This window comes from Nelusetta ayraudi, unplaced genomic scaffold (genome assembly GCF_046127955.1).
Source record: "Nelusetta ayraudi isolate G7.1 ecotype Tasmania unplaced genomic scaffold, CSIRO-AGI_Nayr_v1 ptg000135l, whole genome shotgun sequence".
NCBI classification, from domain to species: domain Eukaryota; kingdom Metazoa; phylum Chordata; class Actinopteri; order Tetraodontiformes; family Monacanthidae; genus Nelusetta; species Nelusetta ayraudi.
This window is the reverse complement of record NW_027466185.1, coordinates 11,352,903-11,379,073: the sequence shown is the minus strand read 5'-3', so window position 1 is coordinate 11,379,073 and position 26,171 is coordinate 11,352,903. Positions and strand designations below refer to the sequence as shown.

Genomic DNA, 26,171 nt, shown 5'->3' with positions numbered 1-26,171 from the left:
CACTGGTCTCTCTCTCTCTCTCTCTCTCTCTGCCTCTCTCTCTCTCTCTCTGTCTGTCTAAACTGAACCCACCTGCTCCTCTCATCCAAAACCAAGGGGGAAAAGAAAAGTTGCTAAATCTAAAGGTTTGTGACGCACACCGTCCACATCCTCGGCCTTAAACATTAATTCATTTAAATTAGAATTTCATATCATAAATAGTGAGTAAAAAGTAAAAACACAGAAAGTTTGGTGTCGCACTTTGTACCGAGCTGGAGACAGAACGTTGTCCACTTCTGTGGACGTGGCATCGTGATTAGACCAAGTCCTCCTTTTATGCACCGCGCAGTAAGGCATCGAGCAACACTGAACACCTCCAAGGATGGCTGTATGTGGCTTTGTTTAAAAATAACACCAATAATAATAATAATAATAATTAAGATTTCATTCAGTGTCTGTGTTGGTTAAAGGGACCTGGTGCTTGTGCAGCCTGCTGTTTAAGAGCGCACGCTGCCGAGCTTCTGCCAAAGCCATTTACAAAAATAAAACATACCGTTATCTCGACAAACTGAAAACCCAACAACAAACAAATTTAAAAAAAAAAAAACATTAAAAATCTACAACAAAACTGCAACATTAGGCTCAATATAAGGCTATGGAGCATGTCAGGTCCTTATTTTTTCTGCTTTGTGACCACCTTTTAAAAAAAAAAAAAAAAAAAAAAGGAACTAACAGAAACACCACTAGTCTATGTATTCCCTGTTGCTCCTCCATGCTTTTAAAAACACACACAAAAGCAATATTACTGTGAAACTAGAAGGCGTGGATGTGGCTACAGGCTCTAAATACAGTGTGAGGAGACTCAGGCGGGTGGAGGGCGGCGCGAGCTGGTGGGACACGAAGCGGCCCGCTGTTACCATTTGCATAAAGCAGCCGTCCCTCCTCTCCTCCGCATCCTTTACATCCTGGACGCAGCCGCCGCCGCCGCCCTGTCTACTGACCAAAAGCTGTAGCAGTGCAGTTGGGTGGGTCGGGTGGGGTCGCTCCTCCCGGCGGAGAACTTCGGCTGTGTGGGGGCTGGGTGGTGCCGAGCGGCGAGGAGGGAGGGTGGCGTTCAGGCGAAGTACATGGTCCTCAGTGTGTCGTGGTGGATCTGAACGGCCTTGGCCAGCGCCTGGGGGTCCCTGCCGTTGCTCTGCCCTGAGACGTGGCTGCCCTCCGCACTGGGACCATGATGAGGAGCAGGAAAGAAAAGAATGAAAGGGCCGCAGCTTAATTTCATTCCCTGGCAAACAACCGCAAACACGCCATCAACACTTGAGCACCGACTGACGTAATTAATACAGTGCAGCCACTATTTATAATATTAATGCAGCGTGACAACGATTCCACAGTCTTCGTCCGATGTTTATGTGTAAATACTTTATATAAGCCCTGAAAGTTTATCACTATCTATCCATCCACCCACCCACCTATCTTTCTATCTATCTATCCATCCATCCATCCTTCTATGTATTTTTTGTCATCATTAAATGTAGGACTGCAGCTTGAACTTGATCTGGTACATCTGGAACATCTCTCCTATATAAATAAATAAACTGAATTTAGTTTAACTTGACAGGTGGAAACGGAGGGAAGTCACATGACTGCTGTTGCTATGTAATGCATGCTTATCACAGTACATCCGTTCTATGTTTGTCACACAAAGAGGTTCCGACTGGCTGAATTTGCACAAATTTAACAGCTGATTTTTAAATGACTGGCAACGTGTTCAGCACACACATAAAAATGTGTGCTGCATTTCCGTTTGGTTTTAATGAAGACCAACGTCTCTTCCTTGCAAACATAAATGTAACACAATGTGCCGTGCTGTGAGGTCTCACACACACACACACACACACACACACACACACACACACACACACACACACACACACACACACACACACACACACACACACACACACACACACACACACACCTGTCATGCTCCTTGTCCACCAGGTGGTAGCGAGCGCGGAAGGCCACTAGGTGGGCATAGTAGGCCGGTGCGGGGATGGAGACGGAGCGCGTGCAGCGGACGTAGGTGTGGCACAGCTGGTAGGTGAGGAGCTGGAACTCGTCGCCGGTGAAGCAGTTGTCGTCCCACAGGACGTGGTAGTGGGACGGACGACTGGTTCCCTGCAGGGGCAGGGGAGGAAATCAAGGTGAATCAGGGAGGATGAAACACAGTGAAGCAAGCAGATGACAGTGGCTCCTTGTGGTTGAAGAAGATTAAACATCCTTTGAAACACTTGAAGCACATTTGCAGCATTGCAACAAATGTGAATGGCTTTGTTTGAAGGTTCACCTGGATTCCAGCGTGACTGCAGAGGTAAAAGTCAAACTCGTAGGGATGTGTGATGTCTGTGTCCACTGTGGTGCCAGCAGGAATGTTTCCACTTCGTCCAACCTGAGGGAGGAAGCAGAACGTGAGTCTCCCAGATTAATTAATGTTGCAAATATTCAAAAGAATATTGAATATTCAAAGACTCCAGACGGCTCATTCACTCACCCGCTCATTGCGATCGGCACAGAACAGGCGTGTGTGATGGCGCTTCTGCACGACAATGTAGGTGATCCCTGGCTGATAGTCCTTCTCCAGGCTGATGCAGGCTTCCCTGATGGCCAGCAGCTCATAGTACAGCACCTGTAGAAAATGAAGGTGTAGTCAGACAAACTTAACATGAATGAAGTGAAACCTGCAAGATCTCCCTAGAACTCAGCGGAATTAGCTTGAGTGAACTTTGTAAGACAATCATTTAAACATTTGGTATTTCACAGATACGCTGTTACGGCCGCCGTCTTTGCCGTACGTATGTTGGTGCGTGTGTGTGTGTATGTGTGTCTCCCAACTCCGTTTGCCGGGTGGTTCCCCGAACAACAGCGGCATCAGTGTCATCAACTGGGGAGTTCCTGCCTCCGCCCACCGTGATTTGCTGATCGCCGCCACCTGCGCAATTGGGAGTCCCCGCTGATAAAAGCGTCCGTGTTCCGGAACTCGGGGGCGCAGTCTGATTGTGGCTGTTAGCCCGCGTTAATGTTCGATACGTGCAGCACTCGTCCCGTTTGTTTCTACGTGCAGCACTCGTTACCCTATTCGACTCCCGTGTTTGTACTAGGAAGCACTCGGCACTCGTACCCTTGCCCTATTCGATTCCCATGTGTGTGTTACCTATGTGCAGCACTCGTACCCTTACCCTGTTTTGACCCTCGTGTTTATGTATTTGTGTGTTGGGATTTTTGGGCTCTAGGTTTAGTTTTGGGTTTTCTTTGGGGTTTAGTTTCCCCATGTTTTCTGTAACCTTTTCTGTTTAGGTTTATGGGTGGCGTCCCTTTTTCGGGACGGTTGTGTCTGTCTCAATAAGTATAATTTGTTTATATTAAGTTATTGATTTGGCGCCACCCGCTGCCCTTCGTCTGTTGTTGTTGTGTGTTGTAATTATTCTTTGTTAAAACCATTAAAAACATCTTAATTTTGAAACGTGTTCGCAGAACTTGTTTGGTGGTCCCATTTTTGTTGCTAACCATTTCCCCCTAGACAAAGTGGTTCGGAACGTACGCAAAAAGGAAATAAATAAATTCAAATTCAAATGACAGAGTGATGCCATGAGATGTAAGCAAGTCACCTGTCTGAACTGTCCCTCTGACACGCCGTCCCTGTAGAAGATGATCCTGGTGGGTTTGTAGCGGGTAGACTTGTAGAACTGGATCAAAAGCTCTCGCACCATTGAGGCCAAGTCCTCGATGACCTCATGCCTGGGCCGCTGCACCCGCACTGTGGCGCAGTACCTGCTGGGATGGGCGTCCATGCTGCCCACCACCTGTTGCAAGCGAGCAAAAACGTGGGAGATCATCATTCACAATTCTAACTTTGCACCAGGTAATCATTTGTACTGCTCTGCCAAGCCACAGCTCAGCTCTGATACTGAGAAAATATACGCTAAAAAAGAAATGTCTCCGGGTCTCACCGCTGCAATGGACGGCTTTTTCCCATCTCCTGCTGGAGGGTGAGTGACGTCTGCCCCGAGAAAGATGACAGGCTGCTGGAACACAGAGGGCCTGGATGCATGTGGCAGGAGAACACATTCAGATCATTCACATAGCATCGGGTAGTTCTTGAAGCGGTAATAGAGATTAATTTTCCTGGAGGCAATGGAAAATTATGCACTAACTGTTTAGAAAACCTTGCTTATCCCTGCCTGTGCACAATTTGACTGTCTTTTGCACATATGCTTTGGTTGTTTGTTGTACATAGATTCATTTGAGTGTTTTTGTAACTACTGTGTCGTTATTTGTTTTGTTTTGTTTCTTTACTATTTTTTAAGTTCTGCAACAGTGTAGTTTCCCAATTTGGGATCAACAAAGTGCATCTATCTATTAAGCTAATGGCTGCATAAAACACTCATTTGGTGCATTAGGTACCGTTGGTGCGGGACCAGGATGTTGTTGATGCCCCCCAGTTTGACGTTGATCTTGAGGCAGAGGTTGGAGAGGGTCTGGGGGGAGGTCTTCACCACGTTCTTCACCTGCACACACTGAGTGGCCATGCCCAGGAGGGTGTCGCCGACCCGCTTCACCTCAGCTGTGGGTCAGAATTTGTGAAAAATTCCCAAACTACATCATCATTCCCAAAGAAAGTTGATTTAATCATTGTGCACTGTTTTAACAGCACAGGTGACAATGTCGCATGACTTTTTCTACAACTGTTGCTGCTATTTTGGTACCGTAAACAGGCGTCTTCCCAGGCAGGATGACGATGATGAGCTGCAGCCCGCCGTAGGTGTTCTTCAGGTGTCTGAACATGGGCTCCACGCTGTCGGCTCCCTGAGCATATTTGCAGAAACACGGCTGGCCTTGTATTGGCATCCCGGCATCCTTGGAGATCTTCCGCAGCTGGTCAGTAAAGGTCCTGAGCATGACGAATGAGGGCATTAGTATGCATTAACATTTGATATACATTTTAATTTCAAAAGGAGTGCAATAGATATTTAATATAATTTCTGACAGACCAATGTCACATTGTATTCTATGTTTGCCTCCCTGCAGACAAAGGTGTCCACTTATCACCATTTTAAATTCAAGTAATAACTGTCATAAAAAGTAATATTTAATTGTCGATATCTACTCAAACAAACAAACATGCGGATACGTCAGAAGTCTCTTCAATCGTTTTCTCTCTCTGGAATTTTTTTTCTACCTCACATGCAAAAGAAACATTAGTGTATTATTTGTCGTGTACTCACTTGAGGATCTCTTCCCTGCACTGCCTCTGTGTGGCAAAACAAGCGATGGCCCACATTTTGATCTCCACCCCTGTGTGAAACTGCTTCCCCCTCATGTCCCACACCCCGTGGCTGGGTGTGGCCACCGTGCGGTTCTGCAATGACAGTGCAGGGTTGATCTGCTGGAGCTGGCAGTTGCGCGGTCATACAGTGCGAGGACACACACGCGCACAAAGTATTCAGGTAGCCAATTGTGATTATCAAGATAAACTTTAGATAGATAGATAGATAGATAGATAGATAGACAATTTGTTAAAATAACTAATGAAAGACAGAGAAAATGTTCAACTAAAACAGACACTTTATAAGATCACTAACAGTCAAAGGCATGTGACGAAGCACAACCCTTCATACAAACATGCACATAGATATGTAAACAACCACTCATGCGTATGGAGCGTGATTTAAAGGCAAGGTACCATGAATTGCTCAGAGCTAACCCTGCCGCCATATTGCAGCATGGGGGCCGGCAGGACTCGGCCCGTCACTTGTGCCATCTCGTCGCGCACGCGGAACTGAAACTCCTGGACAAACGGGTCGGCCTCGTAATTCGCGCTCCTCACCTGCCAGACACAGAAGTGTTACAAACCGTGGAAAACGAAAGGGCGACACTCCAGGCATTCTGTGCCGTGGGCCGCGCTGGTACCCACCAGCCTGCTGATCTCCTCCTGCCTGTCTGGTGCCGAGCGGGCCGTTGCTTTGATCATGGTTGACGTTTGGTTGTCCGTTAGCTTTTTGATGCAGCGCTGGCCAGCCACCACGTTGCACACCTAGAAAGACACCTCTGGTAAATCACTTCTGAGTAAAGACTAAACTACAATTCAAGCTCTCTTTATGTAACTGGATGAAAACACATGCATTTCACCATCAATAGATTCATTTACTGCGATCATATGAGACACCCAGAAAAGCATTTTTTTTATGTGCGAGAAAGAGTAAAACTTGGTTACTGCCTCGGCTGTATTTGGCCTCACCTCCAGCGGCAGGTAGGTGTGCTTCTGTTCCTGGCCAACCTGCAGGCAGGGCAGGTGAGGGTACTTCAGTTGCAGGTTGTACTTCTCTCTGAAGTACTGGGCTACTGTGCGCTCAACTGTCTGGCCGTTCTCAAGCTGCAACGGAAACCTGCAGAGTCGGCATATAACAGGAATCTCTGGTAAACATGAGACAGTGGCGGCTCTGAGAGGCTGTTGCTGGAATGATATGCAGAAAACATACGTTTGCAGGCTGGCGGGGCGGCGCGTTACATTGCACACTCTGTACTTCCTACGCATGGTTCCACAGTGGGTCACTTCCACTTTCAGGCCTGTGAAAATCAGTGAGGAATTATAAGTACCGTAATTTGCGGACTATAAAGCGCACCTGAATATAAGCCACACCAGCTAAATTTAGGGGGAAAAACAAATGTGTACATATAGAAGCCGCACTGGACTATAAGCCGCAGGTGTTTCGTCAGGAAACGGGTCCGCGGAACGGATCGGTTCGGTGGCTGCGAGCCTGCGACTTTGGACTCGCACTGCGGATCCTGTTTGCAGGGTCCCGCTGCTCACCTCGGTTAATTGGTATGGAGCCGGACCAGAGCTCGAGGCAGCGACGCACCGGAGCTCACAAAGACGTAGCGCATAAAGACAAGAGAACATACAGACGAGAGCGCGAGCGCGCCATGCTCAGAAACATTATTTGATTGACTTGTTCTGTGTTCACCCTTTTCTAGTGATATAGAAACGATGAGTATTTCTCTATTTCCTTCTTTGACAGCCAGATCAACTGCCTTTAACTTAAAAGCTGCATCATGTGCAATTCTTCGTTTGTTTTCCACAATGAGGGTTTGTGCATGAAAACTTCCTTTGCGCAAACTGTCTTGCTCTCGTTCTGTATTTGGTTCCACTTTTGCTTTCGTTGTTCGCGCGAACTGCCTGTCTCACTCTTTCCTGAGCCCACCCAAAAATCCATAGGTTGAGAAGGTCCCCTAGTGGCCGTAAAATGTAAAAAACCCTAGATTAGCCGCACTGTTGTACAGGCCGCAGGGTTCAATGCATGGGATTATTAACACTGGCGACCATAATAAGACACTTGCATATAATAATTTGTTTTTTGCTGGGTTTTTTTAACAACACTAATCATGACAAAATAATTCCCAGCAAAAAGAGTCGTGGAAAAAAGTTTCATTCCATTTAATAAAACACAAAGACAAACCTTTGATCTCTTTGGTGAATTTGACCCTGTGCGAGTCAGCAAGGGGGCGGGGCTGTTCGTCAATGTTGTGAATGTCCAGGACCTCGCACATAAACTGGATGACAGGCTGGGCTTTGTAAAAAGCTGTGGCTGACACTGAAAGAACACGGGACAAAACACAAGTTGTGATGAAAGCATAACACAATAATAACACAATAACACAAGGCAAAAAAAATTGATTGAAGAGTAATTTCATTTTAATTTAACACAGTTTCTCTGCAAGTTTGCAGTTTTTTAAGGGCTCAGTTCTTACCATCAATATTGAGCATCATCTTCCACATGGCTGGTCGAACTGACTGATGGAAGCCAAACCAAACCTCTCTTCCTCCACCCAGTGGGTGGTCGTAGCCCTCTGGGGAAGAAAAGAACGATCGTCCAACAGGTGTGTACCTGTTCAGGAGGAATTGAGATGTGTCTAAATCAGTATTTTCATGAAACAGTCATGATAATCTGAAAAAACACATTTTGTAAATCTTAAATGTCAAATATAATTTTTTTTTTTTTATTTATTTATTATTACTGTGACCAAGACATAAAGCTTACTTCATGGAGGGCAGGTGGCGAAGGACAACGTCCACAGCGTGCACGGGGTTAGTGCTGATTGGTTTCTCCAGGTCAACTGGCTCAGACATGACGCGCCCAGTCAGAGCTTCGTGTAACATGTGCCAGCTGACCAATGACACGAACCTGATGGTGACCTTGAATGGGCGGTCCTTCCCACCGTCACCTGGCAGGGTGACATCCAGATCCACCTACAATGTAGGTTTACAGGTTTGAGAGGTTTAACTGAATGAAGTTTGTGTGAAGAAGCTTTAAAAGGTTGACCAGGGAATGTTTTTTTATTTTGAAGTCTGAGTCACTTTCAAAAAAATCAAAACAGAATTGTTTTTTTATTATGCAGATCCCCAACAGTTTATTTTTCCCACGATAAAAGCAAGTCTTTCTGTGGTTCGAGCGTCTAAAGTTAAGCTGAAAAGAAAGATCTAAAATTTACTGTAAAACCTTACCCCACCAGAGGCCACAGGAAGTGGGTTTGCAGTGTACAGGCTTTTCTTCCCATCATAAACAGGCAGACAGTCACCAAAGATGGTCACCTTGAAATGTTTGACCATAGAGTCCACCACCTCCCTGCAAAGAGCATCAGAAGAGGAAAAATACCATTCAATACAACTAGGTTCCATCTAACAACTAACGGAATCTGAGGCCCTGTTTGCACTTGGTCACTTGTAACTGTTTTGGGGGATTGGATCACGAGAACGGATCTCGAAGCATCTGTTCGCACGTAGCATTAACATGCGTCTCGAGCGTGCCATTTGTGATCGCATTACCAAGTGCAAACAGGGCCTAAGGTAAAAATGGCATCAGCTCTTGCTCTCTTATAGAGTCACGTTCTAGCTGATGAGAGCAAGACAAAGAAAACAAAAAAACAAACAAACAGTTAAAGCCTATGTGTTACCTATTGACCCGGCGAGGACATCGATCCGGTTTGATGTCCACCTCATACAGGTAGACATCAATCTTGGGGATTTCCACCTGGAAGCAGTTGGCCAAAAGCTTGATGGGCTTCCCGATGGTGCCATAGCCAGGTCGCCGTGGCAACGTAAACAGGGCTGGGGCTCCAACATCTCCTTCTATGACGCACACACAAAAACACATCTGTTAAACAGACAAAATGATCTTGAAATACTCCAAAAAGTCACATTTCTAGACAATATTCAATTAGCTTCAGTTTTAACTCAGGTCATTGTTTATCGTTCTGTCTGTACCTTTAACAGTAAAGTACAGCAGTCAGCTCTATACGAAACAAGAGAAGTATAAGTATAAATATATATGTTGGTTATGTTTCCAATTTTCATTTGGACTTGATGCTCAGTTCTGAAGAAGCAAGTCACTTTTAGATTTTTGGTAGACTATCCAACCAGGACTCAACCTCAACTTTCTATTACACCGACAGTCACACAGTCAAGAAGAACTTGCTGTGAGAACGAAACAAGTGTAGGAAGGAAGTGGTACATCGGAGGAAAAAGGCCGCTGGAGGGTACCGGGACTGAAGATGGTTCGGATTGATAAAAATATTGCTTCACACTAACTGACAAAATTGAGAGGAAAAAGATGGGGGGTTGGATGACCTATTTCCAGCTTCACTCTAATCATACCTGATCATCAACCTCCTAATTGTGAAAAGCATACAGAATTCTAGCCAATGTTCTGGCCTTTGCAGGAGTGGAGAGGTGGGTGGGTGGGTGAGACAGCACACAAACCTGACACCAATTTTCACAAATGCCAACTGGAAAGAACTGGGCGACAAAAAAATTACATTACACAACCACACACTTTCCACAAACATGAGTCAGAGGACACACAGAAACACACGCACAAGCTGTTTTACTAGAGAAAGATGTGGCGTGTAGTAATGGGAGGACAAGAATAACAACAAATGAGAAAAATAAATACAGTAATCATGAATCAGGCCATGAAACTGGTTCAGCAGGACAGCCACACAGTCTTGAACTGTTTTGGCTGACAGGGAGCTGCCTGCTTTGACCCTGAACTGGCTCTCCCAAGCCGTCTTTGAAATGGAAGAATGCAACTCCCTGCTGACGTGCCCCCAGGTCACAGCTTCCCCTGTGCCGTTCCCATGATGATGGCACCTGTGCGGCGAAAAACTTCTCCATGGCAACTAAAAGCATACCTTGCTGAGGAGGCAAAACAGGTGGATACTAATTTGTCTCCGTGTGCACCTGAGACCAAAAAAAAAAAAAAAAAAAAAAAAACTGTAACAAAAATACATTCCTACAGTTGTTTCAGTCAATATTTGTGTGAGGATTGTAAGAACCGCATTCGCAGAATTTACTAACCAGCTTTGAATTTTAGTAAAGGTAACTGATTATTATTATTATTATTATTATTATTATTATTATTATTATTAATAATAATAATAATAATAATAATAATATTATTTCACCACGATCACAGTGTCAAAAGATGTAACATATAAATGAGCACCTAAAGAACAAGTCAGAAAAAAAAACACCTAGCATGTTCTGCCATTCTATTAATCCAACACCACAAACATTAACTGAACAACAATGGGGGAAACTGATGACACATTAAGCTGCCCATGATGCCTCAAAACCAGCATGAGCCCACTTTGAGTAGCGGAGACGGTCAACATTGGGGGATTCCCCTGATGCCATTTCTGACTTGGTGATGTGCCTTACTTTAACTGACATGACACATAGTTGTGACATGAAACTAAATTATTTCTTCAAAGGTTAAAAAGACAACGGGCCGCCCACTCAGTCACAGCACCCATAAAATACAAGCCCCGGCTCAGATATCAACAACAAAGCAACAAAGTCAATTGACCACTGTCCTGCCATGCTCAGCAGCAGATTTGAATTGATCTCAGGCAGCAACAAATTGAATACTATTGGACATTATTCAACTACCTTTCACATTAAAGTAGCCAAACACACACCTCCCTGAAAGCCAGGCAGACAACCTCATTCAAGACTTCAGACGCACCTGACAGGATCACCATCTGCCTCTGACAGCCGACAAACAATGACGTCGCCAACAAAGTAACCCGTGAAACCTGCTTGAGACGGACACACGCAAACACGAGCGCAAAACTGACCGTTAAAAGACCCAAAGAGGAACCCTCTCGCAAGAAGGCGACGGATTATTAAGAGAACACCTGTTGGAGCTGATGCGGGTAAAAGAGGTTCAAACGTTGACCTCTCGAGTGCTAAAGGGGGAAAGAAGATCAGACGTGCCCCCGGTTCTTCAAACACGAACTCGAGAACATGAGCGTCACATTAGTTAGCACAGAGAAGCGTGGCAGTTGCTCCCACCTGTTGTTCCGATTTCCATTCATGAGGTCTCTGCCCGGATGACCCGGCTCCAAGTGACTACTTCTCCCCTGCGCTGGTCAAAACCTGCTACGCCGCTGGTTCGACTCGTCAGTCCCCGGCTTCGCGGCTCACTCTCGCGCACTGGCTTGTGTTGCTGATGTGGGATCGGGCCGCTCGGGGTTCCCCCCTCCGCTGGAACTCTTCTCCCCCGACCTGCCTTACCGCAACTGACAGCTCAAAGTTGTACACACGGCCTCCGCTTCCGCCCCGCCGGAGTTCTTTACCCTTGTGCCCTGTAAGAAGAACGAACCAATGGCGAAAATGTTCGACGAGTAAAAGTGTTTGTCATGGTCCGAATACGGTGTTGGTTTAAATTTAACTGACAAGTCTTTAGCGGCGTAACAGAGGAGAAAGCTAACAGCGACAGTTAGCTTTAGCCGAAGAAAAGTAGCAACTTGGTGGCAAGTCGATGCGCTTGAAAGAAATGTTCGCTCACCCAGACAGTAGTTAAATTCGTTTGGCCCAATGGCAAACGAATCAATTCGGTCCTCTACGATATAAAACAAATACGGGGAGTTCAGTGCCCCGACGTCCTCCTCCTCATTATCGGCTAGAAACCGGTGTCAAATCAGCTCGTACACCGCACTCTCGGCTTCCAGTGGAATGGTAGAGTGTTTCGAAATCTAACGTTTCCTGTATGGTCTTCAAAATAAAAGAACAAGCCAACAGCAAGCTGTGCGAGTGTCGTTTCAACACCAGCATAACTGGGTTCACATTATTATCCTGAATAGAGGTGGAACATTTCCGGTATTATGCTATTATAATTCATCTAGCTTGACGGAGCTGTCCCTCCCTCCTCCTACAGTTCGCCGAGGGAAACCCTTCAGGAAATACCAACCATTCAGTAATCGTCACTTCCGTCAAAGTTTCTCCCCAACTAATTGCGTCATGTTTCTGATAATTCTCGTCCTGTCAGTAAATGACAGGAAACATCACAAATGAAAGCGTTTCGTTTATATCACTTTGGAAACAAAGCGTGTTGCTGGATGAAATGAGTAAATTGGCGTTACCGTGTCCAAACTGTAGATGTCTCTGCAAGCTCATTTCATGTTTCCAAACTTCCATAAACCACCGAAGAAAAATATCCAGGAAGTCTTCTACTTCAGTATGAGAAATACAGATGGCAATTATAGCTAGGAATTTAGCAATATTATTCAATATTCCCATCATTTCTGTATTAGCTGAGCCACAGCCTTGGACGTGGCATTTGTTAAGAAAAAGAGTTGTCGCCATACAGAGGAAGAGTAATATCCGATTTACAGTCGACTCGCGATGGAAAAGGTGATAAACTGTTTCAAGAAGAGGCCAGATGCTGTGACCCGGCTGATATGTTTCCCCTGGGCAGGTGGAGGGTCCATTCACTATGCCCGCTGGGGAAACGTCCTCAGCAGCTCTGTCGAAGGTAAACACACATTGAAGATGTGGGAAATGTTTGCGTTTTGTGCATTTAAATGCACGAAGCAGCTGCACTTGACAGTGAGATGGAAATAAAATTGTTTTAATATTTAAACGGCGTAAATACGCGCTCTTTTCCAGTGTTTGCTGTCAAACTCCCTGGCAGAGAGAGTCGGGCCAAAGAGCCCTTCTTTCAGAATATGCAGCAGATTGTGGATGAAGTTGTTGGCGTGTTGTTGCCAGAACTAAAAGAGAAGCCATTTGCCCTGTTTGGCCACAGGTGAAATGCCAGCACCGCTACCCTTAACTGTGTAATTGATATTGTTATTGCGTTTTATGCTGTAGTTGTTCAGATTTTTCCATTGCTGTTGAACAATTCTCGTATAATCCATACGTCTTCATCTGTTTTAGTTTTGGCGCCTTCACCAGTTTTGCTGTGGCAGATACTCTGAAAAAACTCTACAATCTTGAACCAGTTCATATTTTCCTGTCTGGTGCCTCTGCACCTTACGTGAGTTCATGTATCACATCACCACACTGTCAGTTTTTATACCCTAGGGAAACTCAGTGCAAAACTTAAAATTTCAAAATTGACTTTAGTTTGGCCGTAATGATATAATCTATGTCTGTGTCTAGTCTGAGATGCGCATCAATGCCCCAAAGAGAAGCAACTTATCCGATGAAGATTTTCTCAAATGGATGAGTTCAATTGGAGGAACTCCACCAGAGCTGCTGGCAAACCCTGAGGTCATGAAGTTGTTCCTCCCGGCTCTGAAGGCTGACCTGCATGTCGTGGAGAACTACGGGTTGGCTGACAACTTTGTCAATAACTTTGTCTGTTTTAACCAAATCTTCGTGGTTCAGGCTACAAGTAGACTTGTTGACTTCTCATGCAGGTGTGACAAACCAGAGAGCCCACTCCTGTCTTGCCCAGTCACATGTTTTGACGGAAAGAATGACATTCCTCACGACTTACAGGGTCAGTGCTTTACTAACAATATCATCACAATATATCTTGTATCAAATTTGACAGAGATGTTTGATGATCAGAGCTGAATTGTCAGTCTTGACTGTTTCAAATCATTTTGACATTTTACAACCGAATGATTCAGAACGCAAATGAAAAGGCCAAAGTTAAGAACCTAAAACTGCACTTAATTAACAATCACAAAACTCTCCACTCTGGCTTCCGCACACAGTTCAACTACGTGCATGCAAGGCAAATTGGAAACATTTGAGTGTGTGTGTGTGTGTGTGTGTGTGTGTGTGTGTGTGTGTGTGTGTGTGTGTGTGTGTGTAAACACGCCCACGAATGCGGCACCTGAAAACAGGTGCGAATGTTGCGGTCTGGCAACCTGAGAGCAGTTTGCGCCAAAGGTTGTTGGTGAGTGCATGTGTTTGACAGTGAAACTCTGCTATAGGATAAACGCGCTCCTGTGCGCGCCTGGCATTACGATGCCTCCTCCGTCTTACCAAGACTGCTGCCATAATGGAAAGAAAGTCAAGACGCGTTAACACCTGAGTACCATTTGTATTTTTCATAGCTATTATTTCCGCTACTTATATAGGAATGACGAGTATTGTAGGGAGATAAATGAGCTTTAATAACACGGAACTGGAACCAAGTCAAAACAACGCTGACGAGAGCGCAAGCAACAACAACCACTCAAGCGCTGACTCTAGAAGTCCACACGCTTAATCCTAATCCAATAGCTCCCCCTAGTGGGTCACTCCTATATAGTTCTATTTACTTAACTAAATACATAACAGTAGCCTATCTAAAATATTGGCATATATACTGTAGTCTGTGCCTATCTTCATATAAGATTTGGGGAGCCATATATATATTTCAGGCTTTTCAGAGAGGAAAGTTTCACTCAGAAGCAAGAAACACCTGGACAGACAGAAGCTGCGCCTGGTTTTGGTTTGCGGTGTTTGCGTCTGTCAAACTGCGTGCGGACACGAGCGCAAACTCTTTTTTCTGGCGCAAAAGCCGTGCAAACGCTTTGTGGATCTACCCCTCAGTGCAGGAGAAAGTGGAGCATAGAGATGGAATGAATTAATTAACTTTTCCACCAGGGGGTGCTAAGATAGTTTGGCATTGAAGGAGCCTTTTATCGGCATACAAGTCTCAAGTGGGGCTGCAAAAAATGTTCCTGTTGTTGCTCAGTTTGTCAGTGTTATAATATTTTTTGTGATTTGTCAACAGCTTGGAAAAGCATGACTTCAGGAGACTTCGACATTAGGATGCTTGATGGCTCACATTTTTACCTGAAAGACCCTGAAAATGAGAAGATTTTATTAGATCTGATCACAAAGCACCTAGAAACATCAGAAATGGATTAATTATAGACAATTACTTTATGTAATGGAACTCTGTTTGCTTTTCAATTTTATAGCAAATTTTTTATATTACTTTTACGAATTAGAAACAAGAGCTATTGTAAGTAAAAGAGCTTATGCTTGAATTAACACTCGGTGCAGATTCTTTTTGTATAATTTTATTTGTAAATGCACAAAGTTGAAAAGATGTTAATGTCAGTGTTCTTTGCCAGAGGTTCAGAAATTAAATGAAACTGCCCACTTGTGCAAATGTTTACTGTGCTCTTCCTTCATAATTTTTTGAGATAAAAAGGACAAGAATTTTTTTTTATACAATTACAGGGCTGGCCACATCAAAATAGTATCTTATGAACAACACAAGTCAAATATTTACATTAACAAAACATGGCTCTCCATCACATTCAGGTACAAAATAATTCTTCTTCAAGAGTTGACCAGTGTCTTATTGTCTGACAGTGTGACAATGTACAACACGTGCTAGTAACTGTCCACATAGACCTCTAACTTTCCTTTCTGTTCAATGAAACGTAGAGCAAAAAATGACTGTGAATAGTTTGCTTTGAAACTACAAACTACAAATAATCGGTGTCGCAGAAAATAAAATGTGTTTTGGGAGTGGACGGCGCAAAGCCTAATGTACAGCACTGAGTCTTTGAAAGCCATGTTAAAGGCAGACAAAAATGAGGCAGGGTGGTGCTACAGGTGGCTGTCATCACTGTGAGGTGGCGGCGGTGGAGGGGACAGAGGTGGCGGCAGCTGCTGCTCGTCCCTCCGCTGTGCGTTAGGGGCGTAGGAGTCGGTGGAGCGAGTGCTGATGCGAAGGGGAGCCAGACGACGCAGGTTGCTGGGCGTCCATGGAAGGCTCAGCTGGGCCCGCTCTGAGGGAGCCACTGTGCTGCTCTCCAGCTCGGCCTCCGCCAGCCACGGAGGGATCTGCAGCTGGGCCATGGGATCCTGGTCTTGCATGAAGGCTGGGTTCTCTATGCCAGCTGGGTGAAAGAGAGGAAGTCAGTTGCTGGTGATTAAGAGTTGGGAGTTTAGAACTGCATCTGCCTCATCTAGTTCAGTCCCTCTGACATACCAACAACAGGTCCCTAAAGCACTAGGTGAACAGAGAAAAATTAGACTCAATTTTAACTGTGACTTATGCCAGCCCACCACAAGACACTGTTCCAATCAGTTTCCACCAGAATTGCAGTGGTACAGGCGGCCTACTTCTTTAAATATTACAGACTGATTAGATAGACAGACAGACAGACAGACAGACAGACAGATAGATAGATTAAATAGATAGACAGATAGATTAGAATCTAATCTATATCTAATCATTAGATAGATAGATAGACAGACAGATAGATTTGATAGACAGACAGATAGATAGATAGATAGATAGATAGATAGATAGATAGAGTACAGTGATAACTGGACAGCACAGTGGATTATTTTCACCTCCTGTTCTGTAGGTGACCCTCAAGGGGAATGAGTTTCCTGAGGCAGAGGTGCTGTCTGCTTCTGAGAACTCAAAATCTAGAAAAAAAAATGGACATTATTATAAATACAAAAAAAGGCATGACATTTTTTGTTACATAATTATATGTTGTTTCAACCATCACTAATACAAACCTTCATCTGCAGAATTATAGTTTTTACTTTTTTCTGATGATTTTCCATTTGGTATCTACAGAGGGAGAAAAAATACTTAAAATTAACAACTAAATATTAACTGATAAAAAAAAAAGCTGTCTTCTGGTGGCTACTAATTAAGTATTTAGTATTTAACCATAACACTGCCGAATAAGTGTGGCTTTGACCTTGGTCTGTGTTTCTTTCTTTGAGTGCTTGGTAATGTGTTTCGGCTGAGCCACGCCCATCTTAGCAGATTTGAAGGACTCCAGGCGGCTCCTCATGGTCCTCTGGAAGATCTCCTGCACCTCATTGTGATCCCTGTTGACGTCGAAATGACTCCGACTGTATCTGTGCCGGTGCTAGAAATCACAGATAAGTGGGAAATGGTGTCAGACGTTAAATTGGTCCTCAGAGAATTATACATTATAAATATAAGCACAGAGCGAAGCTTAAAACAACACCCTAAATCATGTGTTTTTCCTTTTTTATGTATTTGGTCTCCTTTGAGTCTCTTCTTTTATGTTATATATGTAGTGCGTAACTGTGTAGATGAAAATGCTCACTTGTTTCCTGCTCTTGTACAGATGCTGCTGCAACAGGTGGTGAGAGTGTATATCCTCAGTCTCCCTCATGCCAGCAAGATTCTCGAACATTTCAAGGCTCACTGATGGCACTGGGTCCCTTCTGTAGCAGGGAAAAAACACATTGTTATCACAAATGTCCAAGTCTATATGGAGTCTCTCGTGCTAAGCGGACGAGCAGATGGACAAACAGTAGATAAGCGCCTGCTCACCTCATGTCAGACGCTGAAACGTGTGCTTCTGATGCATCGGGCATTATGTGAGGGATGACTTCGTGATGGTCAATGCCAAACTTTTTCTTAAAGTCAACAATAGCCCTTTCATTGCGGACAAACTCCAGAGAGCCTCTGCGCTCACCCTGAAACATGCCACCCAAATTAGTAACTATATATACATTTTTGGAGCACTCGTACGACAAAAAAGAAAAAAGAAAAAAGTCTCACGTCAGCCACGTAGTTCATGGCGTCCTTGAGGTTCAGCTGATGGAAGACGCTGAAGACGTGGTCACGCTTCTTCCTCGCCGACGGCTTCATCAGGAATCTCGACATCCACTTCTCCTCAAAGTGATTCCATCTTTAGAGAGTTGAGGAGTTAGAAGTTAAGTGCGTCTTTAGGTCATTACCATTTGACCCATTAAATTGGTTGCCTTATTTTTACACACTTGTCTCTCATGTAGTTATGTCCTATCTGGCCTGATATGTCCTCGATAGCCACAAGCATGTGATCAAACATCTGAAGGGAACAAAAGGGGTCAGTGGGTCAAAGTTTAACTATTGTCTGGCACTAATTGCACCATATCAGTTTGCCGTCGAACCTGACCTTGTTTTGCACTTTCTCTATCAATGAGAGGTCACCCACAGTGGCACGCTTGACTTTCAGCCACTTCACCAGAGGTTTCATTGTAATTCCCTGAAACAGAATGGAAAGCAAAGTCTTTGGTATGGTCGGAGAGATTTAAAATATAAATGAACCAAAGCGGTAACTGAACAAAGAAACCAGACGGGCACGTTACCTGCAGGATAACAGTGAAGTACACGACGATCAGAGTGGTGCACACCATCAGATTCTTCTCCTTGATCTTGCTTCCATTCAGCATGGTCGCCAGGCCGTACGCCACAGCTCCCCGCAGGCCACCATAGCTCATTATCACCTGATCTATGAACTCCAGGGGAACCAGCCTGAACTTGTTCAGGATCCAGGTCAGAACAAAGACACCTGCGGTGGCCAAACATACGTTCATGATCTGTGTCGTGACCTCCGAGATCCTATAAAGGCTGTTTTACGGCACATGATAAAGATCTCACCGATGATTCTGTACACAAAGATGAAGAGCAGCGTGAGGAGGATGAAGCCCGTATTCCACACCCAGATTGATGAGTCGATGGCCGAGATGCCGAGGAACACAAACACCATGGTTTCTGATCCGTTGGCCAAGACCTTCATGACGTATCTGACTGTGGTGACGGACTTCTCATCCATGTTGGAGTTAATGTACTTCTGGCAGCACATACCACAGAAGACAATTCTGCGTAGATGGACAAAAAAAAAATCTTGATCTTCCATTACTTTAAAGGCATCAATCCATGTCTTGTGTGTCATCGATGGGGCGCTTACGAGAGAATGGCAGACAGGGAGAGCATCTCTGCCGTGAGGTAGGAGAGGTATCCCAAAATGAAGACGAAGCCCGGCTCGATGATCTGGATGTTCTTAGTGCACCGGGTCACAAGAGAAATCAGGATTCCAAACACAAAGCCAAGAAGAGAGCCACCAAACGCCACCACAAAGAAGGAAACTAGTGAAACAAAAGCACATGATGTCGAGTGTTGAGTGACCAGGTTAGATATTCAGTCAACGCATCTGTTGTTAGAGTTGTCTATTGGTTATTTCCTGGGCATCTGCGTAAAGCAACACATGCAGTTATGTTCTTCAACCTTCTTCCCATTAATGAACATCGCTACTTACCGATTCCTTTCACGATTTCAACAGCATTTATACGTGGTCCGCCCAGTGACACAAAGGCTTCGAATACATTGAAAAGCACCTGAGGAAAAACAAATAGAGAATCATATTAGTGGGTGCATTAAACATGCTGTAGTTAGGTTTGCAAATCAAATCATCAGAAATTCTTGTACAGTTTCTTTTCTTTTTTTCTGCAGATCATTTTTAGACCCTTTATTCTACTTCCCACCACCAACACAGTTTAACCATATGTTTCTTGCATCCCGGAGACTAAAGCCTGCATGTTTTATCAGTGCTTTAGGGAAGAAGAAGAAAACCTTTATTGATCCCACAGTGGGGCATGTTTCAAAGTTAAACTTAGACAATGAGAAGATGACCAGGTGAGAAGTGCTCAGTCAGGCTGAGGATATTCCCTTTGATGAGCGCAATGTTTGCTTCTTCTTCTTTTTTTTGACACGCCATGTCTGCTGAGTGGATTTTTCAGTGATGAATGCCTCTGCAAACTCCCATGTTTGGCTAACATCAAAAGGTGCAGGATAAGCGCTGGCAGCATGGGGTGTGGGGGGAGGGGCACTCACCACAGTGACGCCGTCATTGAGCAGCGACTCTCCGAACACCAAGATGAAGAGGACCTCGTTGACGTGGACCTGTTCAAACACAGCAATGACAGCAACAGGGTCGACGGCGGCGATGAGACTGCCGAAGAGAAGATATTGCAGCAGACCGATGTCCAGGTCCCCTGTTGCAGACAGAGGCAGTTTTAAGGCAGTGCAGCAACTCTCAACCAGACCAGCTTGACATGGAAGAAATCACACTTTATCTCCAAATTCCTCCTGCTTCTAAAAAGTCTATCAAAGCCAACGGGGAAACTTTTTGACAAGATTCAAACATTTGCTCTTACCCATGGCTCCCCCCATGTGACACCCCCACAGTGACAGGCCCACAGAGGCCGCATTCCAGCAGGTGCCAATTACGGCGTAGACCAGGATGGCGCCCATGTTGCTGAAGAAGAGCTTGTTGGGCATGGAGTAACCCGCATCCAGGATGATTTGAGGCAGCAGGTAGAAGAAGAAGACAGTCGGGGTCAAGGTGAAGGTCGGCACGTGGTCTGCCGCCCAAATGATCCCACCCAAGAGGAAGCCGAAGCAGATGAGCAGGGCGCTCTCCGGGACCACGCTGGTCACGTGGTGGTTGGCTTCGATGACTGCAAGAAGAGAGTGGTTTTCCTTAGACATCAGACAGACATTCAATTCATTCAATTCAACGATAAGATAAACTTTATTGTCCCTTTGGGAAAAATATGACGGATGATGCACACATTTGGGAAGAGGGAAGAAATCCAGTATCAGATCATAAAAAAATACACACACAAAGTCGTTTATTGTCTCCCACTAATGAAGTAAAAAGCACCATAAAAAGAAGAAAAGCTTTCAGTAAATAATAAACAGAAGTGACTGCAGGTGTACGCATGTGTTGGAAATGCAGTCTTCCGTAGCTAAACCATAAATCCTATGTTTGTCAGGTTGCAAAAATTGCAAATGATCAACTGTTGCACTTGACTAAGAAAAGTGCTGCTTTTTTCGCCCTCGGCATATAATTAACCAACACTGAGCAGCACAAAAAAGGTTTGAAATCACTCAGCACAACTTGAGACCTGCTTGTGCTCAATTCAGTTCATGGTCCGTCAAGTGAATTATTAAAAAGTAATGACCTATTTAATAAAACCTGATAGACCATGGAGGCTTTAAAATGTCACATTCTGGAAATGGATAACTTAGAAAATAATACTTTGAATAAAAATACCAAATACTGGTGTCGTTAAACTACTACTGAAGTATTCATTTTCTAATTTTTACACTTTAATCTACACACATGTAAATATCTGTGTTCCAACTGCAGACTAGCAAACGGCTCCTTTCACGTTAATGAACAAGTCAATACTCCTTATATACAACATGACTGTTTAAAAAAAGAAGACTGTTTAGTAACAGGAAGCCCATGCTGACCTTTCTAAGACACATTTCATATTTCATGAAAAAAAAAAAAAAATTCAAAAATCTTTGTTACATACCCATTTTACCCAGACCAGCAACCAATATCCACAGGGTAACAAGAAAAGGTGACGACACATGCTGCCACTCATAGGACACCACAGCTATTCCTGTGATAATGGACTCGTGGTCAAGCACACTGTCCGTGGAGTTTGACTGGGGCTCCGAAGGCCCCGGATGAGACCCTTGGCCCGTTCGCACTACAACCTCGCCGACCCCTGCGACGCTGGAGGCCAGGTAGATCACCAGCGCTGACCCCAAAAGCCACATGGAGACTAATCTACACTGCTGCATTTGACTTTGCTTTGCCGTGAGGATAGTCAATCTCTGAAGTCAAGTCGCAAAAAGCAAAGACCTACAAGTTGGTTTGACAGGCTCCCTTTTTTATGTTGGTGCTTCTTCCGTCTAATTTGCGATCACGTTTGTAGCAGCACCGAAGCACTTTACTCAAAAGCGTGCAGAGCGCAGCATTTATACCGTCAATGCAGCGTGTTATCTCTGTTGACTGCTGGGTGTGATCAGATCTGATAATTGAGGAGGAAACAAAAAGGGTGAGGGAAAAAGTCACGTTTTACAAAGCATGATAGCTTTACAAAGCTCTCTGATTATAACCTCCAATTGCCTTTTTTATGTCCCTTCTACTATGGGTTTATTGTGATGCATTCGTGTGTGTGTGTGTGTGTGTGTTGGGGGTGGGAGGGTGTGGGGGGGCGGTGAGTTTGTGAGTATCACAGCGGACACTGGTCATGCTCACAAACTGTTTACGAATTTAGGAACTTTTCTGCTGAACTTCTTCTCACAGCCTGGCGCTCAGTAATAATTGATACCAATGTTACTCAATCCTGGTTAAAGACTCCAGGAATCTTTACTCAAGAAAAATAAGGCAGATATCCTGAAAAAACCTAAGTGACTAATGTCTGTCAAGGTTCTCAGTCCTCCAGGTCACCCGGGTCATCGTAGTACTTGAAGATTAGGTTAATTATCCTCTTACTCTTAGGAAATAAAAAGAGAACTCCCATTAGAGACGCTGCACTTACCGATTTAAACGTTTATTCAGAACGATATGATGTTAGAGCACTTTCCCATTGTATGGAAAATGCATTAAAGCAAAACAAAAACAACTTTATTCACTGAGAAAGTTTTGTTTCATCAACAATCAAAATAGACAGTAAATTATAAATTATATCATTGTTATAATATTAAGTATTTAGTTGGTGGGACGTTTTTGGACTTGTTGACAGTCAGAAGAATTTCAATTCTTCCTTTAAGAGAGCCAAGTGGCCTATTAAACAAAGAGGGAGCAACGTGACACGATCTGGCTGTAAACGCTGAACTGATTCCCATCAGTGCTTAGTCAAGACAGAGTTTCTTTTTTTCCTTCAGTCCAACAGTCCAACTCTGTTTGAGCAGGAACAGAACAATAGTCTCATTGCTAAAATAGACTGGTTTAATGATTTGACACGTAAGCTATCACACAGGTGGAGGCTATTTTTTTCTGCTCGAAGCTTTGTGGAAGGGACAAGAATATTCTGCAGTTGGCAACCAATGTGTGGCAATCCAATAATTTGTGTGCTTCAACGACGGCAACTAGGCCAATGACGAATACATATTGTGGGACAGAGATTGTGTGTTTTAGTTGTTGTTCTCCCTAAATAGCCATCACAAGAACATTAAGTTGCACAAATTGTACCGTCAAGCGTGACGTCCTGTGTGCAGCCTTATGAACTAATAGGCCAATATATCTCACTTAAAAGTGGCAGGCTTTTAGCTTAAACTATTCAATAATTCCAAAACAGTTTGAGGCAGGTCGTGTCAAGGTCATTTTCAGACCAGGGGTCACAGTCACTACACTCAAAGACTGTGTCATTGGAGACCCCATCCGGCGACTGCAACTGTCTCTCAATGGGAAACAAGTGTAACATGTGCAAGTTGTTCAGTGTTTAGAAGGTATTAGCTAATAGACAGACGGCTGGAAGGGCAACAAGAGAAGGGAGCCGGGATCAAAGTCACAAAGTCTATGTCTGCACAATAATTTATCAGAGGACTAATTACTATTCACTAGTGGCAACATGGCAATTGATGATGAAAAACAAATATCGGAAAAACATGAATACACAAGAACCAATATACACAATAATAACAAATATGCAATTCTGGAAAGAAATGCTTCTAAATGAGGTAATTTGTGAACCTTTCAGTGTGTCATACTAGTTCTGTTGACCTCCTGTAGGTGACTTGTTTAAGGTTGTTGTTTGTCAAAATCCTATTATTCCTCAAACTAAATGGGATAAATGTACCATTAACTCTGAGACAGTAATATCTGCCAAATCTACCAGTATTTCCTTGCATCGTTAATAGCTTTCCTTTCAAGCTGCTATGAGGACAAACCCGGATGTACCATTTTCAGCCTTAAGCGGCGGATTAGTGCTGATGCTGCCACACTGCACTTATGTACTGTAACGACTGAAAAGAGTAAGCAAGTTGTGTCTAATTCCGCTGTTTGGCTATCAACAGTGATTTCCTGCATCACATCGTGTCAACCACGGCCCCCGTATTTACACCAGTGGAGGTGCACACAAACACACCCATGCACGGAAGCATGCTCGTTCATTTACGCTGTCCACAGCAGCGTGAGCCATTTGGGTCTGTTGTGTATACATGACGTGGGTGCCAGTGTCTGTGGTGTGGGGCGACAGCAGGACCCGGCAGGCACTGACGCTTCACGTGGGGGGCGGAGCCAGCAGAGGTCAAGCCACATCTAAGTTCAAAGTTGCAAATTTCTATCAGAGTGGTCGATAATCAAATGTTGTGGTGAATGTAAACGCCACGTACAGACATACCTGCAACCAAAACCAAAAGTATTAAATGCAGTTGTGCTGGTTGGAGATTGTAAATACTTAACTTAGATACATATATGTATAGGTACATAGAAACATATATATTTGACTTTAATACGCTGTTATTTGATCATGAACAAAGAGAACTAACTGTAAAATGCTGATATAAAAATTGCCAATTTCTGTAAATTAAATGAAAAAACCTTCCGCCAACTAAAAATGACTACTTTCCAACAGTGAATACCCCCAAAACCTTTCCTACTCTGCCAAGTTTTCACTGATGGTTTTGGGTTGGTAGTTGCGGTGGTTTTCGTGAAACCAGCTTACTGCGGAACTTGTTTTCTTCCCTTTCATACATGTGAAAGGCTCCACGTGAAGCTAAGTCTGTTTGGAAGAGGCCAAAAACACCATGCTGAATATTTTACGTTGAGGGGATCTATAGAGATTATTGGAGCATTTATCATTTGAAGGTTGTTTCAAGATGAAAAATAAAAAGTCTTATTCAGGCTAAACCAATGGGGCATTAGGGACTAATAGAGACTTGTTGGGCACTCACCAATTTTGCAAATCCAGCAGACCAAAATCCACAGGGCCACCAGATAAGGGCCCTCCACATGGTGCCACTTCCAGCTCACGATAGGCAGGGTGGTGATGGGCGACCCTCCGTGTCCACCATCATGTCCACCATCTGCATTATTATGACCCAAGCTGGACGTGTTTCCATGATTGCTGCTGGATGTGCTGGCGTTATCAGTGCTGCTGTGGTCATTGCTGCTGTGGTCAATACTGCCGTGGTCAGCGTCCCCACTGGCAAGACTCGGACTCCTGGACAACAGCAGCAACATGCAGAGACAAAGTGCAAACCGCCAAGTGATTGCCATGGTTGAAAATAAATGTAAAAGAAACAATAAAATAAATAAAATAAAGTTTAAAAAAAAATCTGTCCTCAAACACGGGCTGACTCAAGTGTAACGGTCAACCTCAGACTTGATTTATGAGCTTAATTTGTGTCCAGTATGTCCACATCTCGGCCCCTGTCTCTCCTCTCCCCTTTCACACATGGCTTTTACCCGCAGGTGAGGCCCAGCCCAGGTCAGCCCATCCTTGTATCCCCTCCCACTTTGTACCCAGACCAGCTCGTCCAACCACTTAACTCAATAGGACTCTTGATGCTCTCCTTTCATCCCCATCAAATGCTCTTTGGAATTTGGATTTATATTCAGAAAGAGTTAGTGGTCGCACCGAAGGGGGATAATTACCGCTAATTGCATCTACATTTATACAGCATCTAAATAGTTACACATCAAAAGCAAAGATTTAAGGGACACAATGTCGTTTTGCTCGCTTAACATGATTAGTTTCAAGAATATTTTTTATGATTCTCTAACTTTTATTGGAGAGAAGGCAATCCCTGCTATTTACACACTGTCCACCCAGCCGGGACAGGTTTGTTCCTGCCAGACAATCAACCCAAGTGTTCTCACAAATTCTTGCAAAAGGGCCCATGGAGTACAACGAGATTAAAGAGAGTGAACCAGGGTAGAGACGCCAGTCATTCAATGTGAGGCAACAACATTAAAACTGACAGTACTTCAATGTACTACAATGACTGAGGTCATTTTGTTTTGGTGCTTTTGTTTTGAAAATGTGGTGCTAAAGCTGCGATATAAACAGAGTTAGTCACTGTACAAGGAGACATCTGGCGACAGAAAAAGAAATATTGCTATGACCAGTTCTAAGGACGAGGAGATTATAAATTATGCGCATGGTGACAGATCATTGTATCTTTTGTCAGGCTGGTCATTATATGTGCAGCCTGTATTGCTGTCATGCCAAAAAACTTGGCCATTTTTTTTTTTTCAAAAACATGATAATTTTATCCCGTGACCCTGAGCTCAGGAAGAAGCGGATATTGAAAATGGATGGA

At 44.1% G+C, this 26,171-nt stretch overlaps 3 protein-coding genes across 5 annotated transcripts; 1 reads left to right on the top strand and 2 right to left on the bottom strand.

The window, feature by feature from the left end:
• Positions 1–696: 696 nt before the first annotated feature.
• Positions 697–12,053, bottom strand: ago3b (argonaute RISC catalytic component 3b). Of its 2 annotated transcripts, none has more exons than XM_076011765.1 (20): positions 11,889–12,053; positions 11,393–11,685; positions 8,992–9,166; positions 8,543–8,663; positions 8,079–8,287; positions 7,789–7,925; positions 7,497–7,631; positions 6,519–6,606; positions 6,278–6,425; positions 5,954–6,073; positions 5,744–5,866; positions 5,265–5,398; positions 4,746–4,930; positions 4,444–4,603; positions 3,990–4,080; positions 3,648–3,842; positions 2,534–2,668; positions 2,330–2,431; positions 1,961–2,160; positions 697–1,202 (listed from the first exon to the last, which is right to left on the bottom strand). In XM_076011765.1, exons 2-20 carry the CDS (start codon positions 11,409–11,411, stop codon positions 1,094–1,096), a joined length of 2,586 nt encoding a protein of 861 aa, XP_075867880.1. In that variant the 5' UTR covers positions 11,412–11,685; positions 11,889–12,053; the 3' UTR covers positions 697–1,093. The 2 variants fall into 2 exon arrangements, with proteins under 2 accessions (XP_075867880.1, XP_075867879.1); XM_076011764.1 differs by having other exon boundaries at positions 5,723–5,866; positions 11,889–12,050.
• A 177-nt stretch (positions 12,054–12,230) lies between these two features.
• On the top strand, positions 12,231–15,490 carry olah (oleoyl-ACP hydrolase). Of its 2 annotated transcripts, XM_076011766.1 has the most exons (7): positions 12,231–12,447; positions 12,798–12,854; positions 12,989–13,127; positions 13,259–13,358; positions 13,484–13,653; positions 13,744–13,826; positions 15,057–15,490. In XM_076011766.1, the coding sequence occupies exons 1-7, from the start codon at positions 12,372–12,374 to the stop codon at positions 15,191–15,193; spliced, it is 762 nt and encodes a 253-aa protein (XP_075867881.1). In that variant the 5' UTR covers positions 12,231–12,371; the 3' UTR covers positions 15,194–15,490. The 2 variants fall into 2 exon arrangements, with proteins under 2 accessions (XP_075867881.1, XP_075867882.1); XM_076011767.1 differs by having other exon boundaries at positions 12,289–12,854.
• Positions 15,333–25,293, bottom strand: slc9a3.2 (solute carrier family 9 member A3, tandem duplicate 2). Its single transcript, XM_076011763.1, has 16 exons — positions 24,801–25,293; positions 20,258–20,560; positions 19,935–20,095; positions 19,360–19,438; positions 19,012–19,189; positions 18,702–18,922; positions 18,410–18,612; positions 18,217–18,306; positions 18,059–18,129; positions 17,841–17,970; positions 17,610–17,755; positions 17,380–17,500; positions 17,002–17,175; positions 16,814–16,868; positions 16,640–16,717; positions 15,333–16,179 (listed from the first exon to the last, which is right to left on the bottom strand). Exons 1-16 carry the CDS (start codon positions 25,123–25,125, stop codon positions 15,887–15,889), a joined length of 2,628 nt encoding a protein of 875 aa, XP_075867878.1. The 5' UTR covers positions 25,126–25,293; the 3' UTR covers positions 15,333–15,886.
• Between the last annotated feature and the right edge of the window lie 878 nt (positions 25,294–26,171).